This window comes from Hipposideros armiger, unplaced genomic scaffold (genome assembly GCF_001890085.2).
Source record: "Hipposideros armiger isolate ML-2016 unplaced genomic scaffold, ASM189008v1 scaffold_362, whole genome shotgun sequence".
In the NCBI taxonomy this organism is placed as follows: Eukaryota; Metazoa; Chordata; class Mammalia; order Chiroptera; family Hipposideridae; genus Hipposideros; species Hipposideros armiger.
In genome coordinates, this window is record NW_017731712.1 from 1,176,164 (window position 1) to 1,183,685 (window position 7,522).

At 62.4% G+C, this 7,522-nt stretch overlaps 1 protein-coding gene across 1 annotated transcript; it reads left to right on the forward strand.

Moving 5' to 3' along the window:
- Nucleotides 1–1,599: 1,599 nt before the first annotated feature.
- UTS2R (urotensin 2 receptor) lies at nt 1,600–5,486 on the forward strand. The gene is made up of 2 exons (XM_019661868.1): nt 1,600–1,675; nt 3,916–5,486. Exon 2 carries the CDS (start codon nt 3,959–3,961, stop codon nt 5,105–5,107), a length of 1,149 nt encoding a protein of 382 aa, XP_019517413.1. The 5' UTR covers nt 1,600–1,675; nt 3,916–3,958; the 3' UTR covers nt 5,108–5,486.
- The last annotated feature ends 2,036 nt before the right edge of the window (nt 5,487–7,522 follow it).

Genomic DNA, 7,522 nt, shown 5'->3' on the forward strand with positions numbered 1-7,522 from the left:
GGTACAGCATACTGGAAGCTCTGGTGAGTTTAAAAGACACTGATGCAGGGGTCCCATGTCACAATTCTGATATAACATTCTGGGACGAATGTTAGTTTTCGGTTGCTGTGTAACAAAATACCAAACTTAATGGCTTAAAACAACACACATTTATCTTTTTGCAGCTTCCATGGGTTAGGAGTTGGGACACACCTGGCTGTGTCCGTTACTCCATCACACACAGCTGCAGTCAGGTGTTGGCTGGCTGTGCTCTCAGCTGCAGACTCCATTTCCTTGTGGGTGTAGGACTGATGGCCTCGGCTTTTAGCCATCAACTGGTTGCAAGGTGAGGTCCCAGAGACCACCCAGGGTTCCTTGCCACAGTTCATAGCATGGCTGTTTCCCTCTTCAAGGCCACAGCGAGCTAGGAGTCTTGTGTAAATTTAGGGTAATGTCATTCATTGCAGGAGGGGCACTGCTTTGGCACTTAATGTACCTCTTTGAGGCAGTGACATCTACCACCGTGACCACTTCTGTTAGTTGGAAGCAAGTCACAGGCTTCAGCCCCGGTCATGCGGAGAGTGTGACCAACTGGGGGTCACCTTAGGTGTATCTGCCACATGCTGTGATGTGGGCATTGAGGCTCTTCCAAGCTCCCCAGAAAATATTAATGTGCAGCAAAACTTGGGAACCACTTCCCTGAGGAGCTCCACTGTGGTCTGGTTCTGCAGGCAGGTTTGCGCTGCTTTCCTGCAGGCCCTGCCCAGTCCAGGTCCGGCTGCGGACAGGCAGCCCAGATGGAGACATTCATTCTGGATGCTCCTCAAACATCTAGGGGGAGACATTGCTGGTACAGGGAGATGTCTGTCGGAAGTTTGAAAAGGATTGAATTACCTGATTAATTTGGCAAATCCCTGCAAAAGCCATCTATCTACATTCTTATATTCTTAATAAAAGCAACTTCCAGTTAAATTGATGGTTGCACAACACTAGGAATTTATTAATGCCGCTGGACCCAGGCGCGCCTGGGTCTCTCCCCCTCCCCCAAATCTCCCCCTCCCCGCACCCCAGGACCTCCCTCCCCCACCTCCCGCCAAGCGCCAGGGCGTCCAGGGCATGACTAGGGGATGTGGGTGCAGAGGGGCAAAAGGCGGGTAGCGGAGACACCTGAGAGGAGCGGCCTGGGGCCGGGAGGCTGGAGGCGACCACACCCCATTCCGCAGCCACCGGGTCTCACCCAGGGTGAGCTCAGAGGCCCCTGGCGCCTGCGACCTACAGCCCTCGGGCACCTTCTTCTCGCCCAGGTCCCGGCGCCGCCCGGGCGCCCAGGAGCCCGTCTGCCGGCGAGTCTGCGCGCCCCTCCAGCGCAGCCGGCGTCGTCTCCCCTAAGAGCCAGCGTCCCTCCACCCCCCCTGGCGCCCCCGCCCCGGGTTATTAATATCCAGGCGCGGGCGCCCGGCCGCATCGCATTCCCAGCTGGCGGCCAGGCAGGTGGCGGCGATTGTGACCGGGCGCGGACCAGGCGAGACTGGCGGGCGGGCTCCCCTCGGTCGCCCGACCCTGGGACCCCCCCACGCCCCCTGCGCACCCGGCCGGGGAAGAGCGCTCGGGGAAGGGCCCCAAGCTCCCTCGCCGAGCGTTTGGAGACGCGTGGCAGCGAGGACCCGGAGGACAGCCGTGCTGCCCGGTGACCGAGGTGAGCGCGCGGGGCGCTGGAGTATGGGGTGCCCTGGACGGAGCTCGGGGAGGCCGCGCGGCGCTGCGGCGAGGGGCGAGGGGGCACTGTGGAGCCGCAGGTGCGCGCCGCGGGCTCCGCCGGGCTTCGCGTCGCTCCGGGGGCTTCGAAGCGCGGCCCCCAGCAGCCGCTCCGCTGCGCCCAAGGCACAGGCCCGCCTCTCGAGAAGCGGGGGACCCCGCGCCCGCGCAGCCCAGCTTCTCGGCAGCCCCGTGAGGGAGGGCTCTGGAACCCGGGCGGCAGCCGGAGGGGGCCTCCGGCCTGTAGGAGGGGTTCGGTCCTCTCGCCAACCGAGGCTGCGCCTCATCCCGCGGGCCGGGGCCTGGGGCGGCGTCTCGGCACCCCCGGCCTTCCCGGTCCCCTTCCGCACGGAGTCCTCAGATCGCGCCGGCTGGGACGGTCCCGAGTTTATCGTTATTATCAGCACAGGACGAGCAGAAGGGAAAAGGCTGGAGCCCATTATCCTTGGATGTGGGGGAGATGGGGCGATCCAGGGGCTTCTGGTGTAAGTGTTCCCACGTTTTAGGTCTTCTTTTCTCATGAGGAGAATCTGCAGACGGTAAGCGCAAAGCCTAGGTGTGCACCTCCGTGAGGCTTCACACGTGTCCACTCCCGGGTCAGCACACAGCACGTCTCCACCCCCCAGAGGGCTCCCCAGCGCCCCACAGCTGACACCCCGCAGGCAGCCACCGCCGTGCAGGGCCGCTGTAAAGGGAATCGCAGCGCGTCCTCTAGCGTGTGGTTTCTTTTGCAGAACACAGCGTGTGCCAGTTGCGTCCACACTGTTGGACGCAGCGATTTTCTGGTCTTATTTGCTAGGGGGCACTTTTATGGAGATGTCACAGTTGGGTCATCCACGTTCCTGTTTATGGGCATTGGGCCACTTTCAGCTCCTGGCAGCCAGGAAGACAGCTGCTGCAGACGTTCTTGCTCTCGTCTCTGTGGGGACATGTGTGCCCATTTCTGTTGGGTTCAAACGACAGGGGGAATCCTGGGAGAGAGGCACGCCCGCGCTCCGCTTTACGGAAGGGAAGGTGCCCCATTGTGGTGCTGAGCGACTGCCAGTCCCCATTCCCAGCAGCAGGAAATGAGCCCGGACCTCCCCAACCCCAACGTTTGGCATCTGCCTGCCAGCGGTTTCCATCTTCGTCCCCTTCATGACCAATGACAGTGAGCGCCGTTTCGTGGGTGTTTGGCCTTTGGATAGCCTCTTTTGAGAAGTTCCTGTTCAAATCTCCTCTCCCCTCCGCCGGAATGAGTTGTTAGTGTTTACTGATTTGTCGTTTTTTCGTATATTTTGGTGACCGGTTCTTGGTCTGATGTCTGCCTTCTGCTCGTCTTTTCCCAGCCAACGGCTTACATATTTCCTCCCTCCGTTTACTTCTTCATTTTGATGAAGTCCACTTGCGTGGTCTCATCTTTTATTGCAAGTGCTTCCTGTTCCTTTCCGAGAAGCCTTTGCCCACTCGAGGTCATGCAGATTTGCTCCTGTTTCTTCCACAACTTGGCTGGCGACTACTCAGCCCCATGCCCGCAGGCCCACAGTCCCGCCAAATCACTTTTGTGTGCCCTGGGAGGCGGGAATCAAAGTTCATCTTCCCAGTGTGGGCACATGGAAGTTACAGGGCTTTCCCCTCTTCTCCACACATATTTTCCTATTTGAACTCTTAAAGTCAGCAGATATTACTTTTGCAATCTGAGCAGAGCATGTTTTTAAAACATACAGGAGACATAAATTGGGAGAAAGCGTTCTGGGTGAGCGAGGCCCCCTGCTCATTCACAGATGAGAAAGGGAGGCCTGGGGAGGACTCCTGGCTCTGTCCACTGCTGACCCCACCCCCAGGCGCTGCACTTCTGTGCTCTGGTTTTCAGAAAAGCCCAGTCAGCCTCAAAGGCTTTTGGACTTGTACTGCCCGGGGTGGGGGAGCTGCTGGGCGTGTACTGGGGGCATCTGGCCCAGGTGGTCTCTGGTCCTCCTGGACAGCTGGGAATTGAGGCAGGGTGCTAGAATTCTGAACAGAGAGCCCCCTAGGTGAGCCCCGTCCCTCTGCAGCTCCCCCCCTCACCACCTGCCCCCCAGTGGGACCTGTGCCTTTGCATGGCCTCAAGGGAGTGGGAGGGGGTCTGGTCTGTAGCTTTAATGGGCATCTTCTCCTGCAGGACGAGCTTGTTGCCCACAGATGCCCCCGCCCCATCCACAGATGCAGCACGCCCCAGCCCCAAGCCCAGCGTGAGGTGGCAGAAATGGCCCTGAGCCCGGAGCCTGTGACCAGGGTCCCTGTGCTGGCTACGACGGACAGCCCAGTGCCCGAGCCACCTGGTAGCCCCAACGTCTCCCTCAACAGCTCGTGGGCCAGCCCGACGGAGTCCAGCTCTCTGGAGGACCTGGTGGCCACGGGTACCATCGGGGCGGTGCTCTTGGCTATGGGCGTAGTGGGCGTGGCGGGCAACGTGTACACACTGGTGGTCGTGTGCCGCTTCCTGCGTGCCTCGGCCTCCATGCACGTGTACGTTGTCAGCCTGGCCCTGGCCGACCTGCTGTACCTGCTCAGCATCCCTTTCATCGTGGCCACCTACATCACCAGGGAGTGGCACTTTGGCGACGTGGGCTGCCGCGTCCTTTTCAGCCTGGACTTCCTGACCATGCACGCCAGCATCTTTACCCTGACCGTCATGAGCAGCGAGCGCTACGCCGCTGTGCGCCGGCCGCTGGACACAGTTCAGCGCTCAAAGGGCTACCGTAAGCTGCTGGCGCTGGGCACATGGCTGCTGGCGCTGCTGCTGGCGCTGCCTATGATGCTGGCTGTCCGGCTGGTGCGCAGGGGCCCCAAGCACCTGTGCCTTCCAGCCTGGGGCCCGGGCGCCCACCGCGCCTACCTGGTGCTGCTGTTCGGCACCAGCATCGTGGGGCCTGGCGTGGTCATCGGGCTGCTGTACCTGCGCCTGGCACGGGCCTACTGGCTGGCCCAGCGGGCCTCCTTCCCGCAGACGCGGCGGCTGCCCAACCCCCGCGTGTTCTACCTCATCCTGACGGTCGTGCTGCTGTTCTGGGCCTGCTTTCTGCCCTTCTGGCTGTGGCAGCTGCTGGCCCAGTACCGCGGGGCCCAGCCGCTCACACCCCGCACCGCGCGCATCGTCAACTACGTGACCACCTGCCTCACCTATGGCAACTCCTGCGTCAACCCCTTCCTGTACACGCTGCTCACCAGGAACTTCCGCGAGTACCGCCAGCGCCAGCGCCAGCGCCAGCGCCTGCGCGCTGGTGTCCCAGCCCTTCCGCGGTGCCACGCCCGCTTCCAGCACCACTCTGGCCCATCACTGTCCTCTGGCAGCCAGCAGACGTCTGAGCCCATCCGCCTGTCCCAGGAGGCCCCTGGGGCAGCCTGCGCCTGAGTGTCCTGTCCCCAGGTGGACGCTGGGGTGGGCTGGGAGTGGCCCGAGTTCTGCGGGGAGGGGCCCCAGAGTCTAGGTCACTCCCTGGAGCCCCTCCCAGCTCCCTTCCTCTGTCCTCTTCCAGAAAGTTCCCAGCTCTCCCTCCCCCATGGCTCATTTCAGCTCGGTCAGCCGAGCACATTCCTCATATGCTCAGAAGCCCCCCAGCCCATCTGTGAGGGTCGACAGGAGGCTCAGGCGCGCAGCCAGCACGGCGAGTCGAGCCTTCACCACCCAGAGCACTGGACATGAGCACCCGGCCAGCGCCCACCCTGCCTCGTGGAGGACACACGCACCTGCGCGGTACCCTCTCTTGGCCGGTGCGTGGCCTCTGTGGCACCCACTCCATTCCTCCCGGCTCTGTCACAATAAACTCTGAGCTCCAATCCCTGTCCTGCCTCAGCTGTGGGGACGGGGTGGCGAGGGGGGACCCACATCCTTCTGGGCCCAGGAGGACCTCCCAGGATGTCTGCTCACAGCTCTTGGAGGAGCCTGTCAGTCTGGCTGGGGAGGGTGCACGTCTCCCTTTGAGGCCTTTGCTGGTGGCTGGTCTGACCGTCCTGACACGGTGGGCAAGTCCTGTCTGGCCTGAGACCTCAGGTGAGGCAGGGAGCAACCACCCCAACTTGCTCAGGGAAGAGGGAGCAGCAGGGGGTCACTCCAGGGCAGGGGCACAGCGCCCACAATGAAACCAGGGGGGCCCCCCATTTGCCACTCACCCGCTTCTCCCTCCCCAGGCCTGTGGGTTCCTCTGGTGCCTCCTGGGAACACTGAGGCCCACCGAGAGCCCACTCCAGCCAGCCCTGCCTGCCTGGGGGAATGAGGGGCAGCAGGCAGAGGGAACCTGTGGGAGCTGGAGGGACAGGCAGGGCATCCAGCCTGTGAGGGGCGGCGGCGGGGGCTGCACTCACTTCCCTCCCCTCTCCTCCCCCGTCTTAGCCTGGATGGTGCCAGCATCTTCCCGAGTTCCCTCCCTAACCTGGTGGGTTCCGCCCCAATGCACTGTCCCAGGGGCAGTATACACTCTGTACACTCACACCCACAGCCATGTGGACGTTCCCACAGGTACCACCGCCGACAGCCGCCTCCCCTTCCCCCCCAAACACACCCAAGGCCACTCAGTCAAGGCCAGAAAGCCACCTGTGGAGGCCCAGGCTCGCTCAAGACCCACAGTGTTTGGCCCGTCAGGCACAGTGCCCCGCCCTCTGTCCTCACCAGACTCCCTCCCCACGGCAGCCAGGCTGGGTCCTGCCCCCAGCAGAGCCCTGCTCTGTCCCTGGGGCTCTGAGGCTGCCGAGGGGCTGGGGCAGGAGGAAGACAGGTCTGAGTTGGCAGGAGTCGGAGCTGCAGGGGGCCGGACCAGGGCAGGCTGGACGGCAGTGGGCCCCGGGTGGACGAACTGAGCTCTGACACAAACAGCTCCGACTCGGCGCGGCAGACAGTTGCAGCTTTACTGAGGCACCTGGGGATCCTGGCTTTCTCTTAAGCCCCTGAGCTGAGTGCATGAGGCCACTCACCACGTGACAAAGAACTGCCTGCTTTGCTTGAAGTCAGCTGACTGGATGTCGGTCCACGTGGCGGCGTGGGCCAGCTCGTGGTTCCTTTTCATAGGTGGACACTTTCCTGTGACCACATCTGTGGGTTATGGGCATCTGAGCTGCTCCCACCTCTACCCTGATATGGATGGCGCTGCTGTGAGCACGTGTGTCCGTGTGGACGTGTCTGGGAGCCCCTTCGGTGGGAGGGTGGTGTCTATGCACTGCAGACTGCTGGGGCTGCCCGCCACCGCCCCTGGGCATGCACCACTTTATAATAAAAGAGCAGCTGTTCTGGGTAAACTCTGTGACAGTGACCGTCTCAGTCACATGTCTACGAGGCTGGGGACTGTGGGCCTTGCTCAGACTGGCTGAGGTTGGTGCCAGGAAGGCACTGCCGGGACGGAAGCACTGGGCCCCTGGCCCTGAGATGGCCCCCTCCCTGCCTTCCTGTGGGAAATGTGTCCTTGAAGAGCCCTGACCAGGCAGGCACAGGCCTCCGAGGCTGAGAAGGCACTGAACCCCCATCTCCCTGTCCCTGGGACGGCACTGACCAGGTCCTCCTCTTCCCACAAGCCTGGAGCCTCACCTAGGGTGACTCCCTTCCTGGGCAGAGGGGCCAGCGTGGGTGTGTGGAGACGGAGGCGAGGGGCGGGGAGGGGCAGCCGCAGCACTGGGTGCCGTGAGCTGAGAGGACCTTCTGTCTGGGCCCAGCCCCGGCCTCCAGGGCAGTGGGGCAGCAGCAGAGACGGGAGGGCCATCTGCTGTCTGATGGATGGAGGCAGAGGGAGACCAGGGTGATGGATGAGGTTTCTCGGTATTTAGATGTCGTCCACCAACA

Excerpts from the sequence above, each read along its gene's own strand:
- UTS2R (XM_019661868.1), top strand. The coding sequence starts at position 3,959 with ATGGCCCTGAGCCCGGAGCCTGTGACCAGGGTCCCTGTGCTGGCTACG.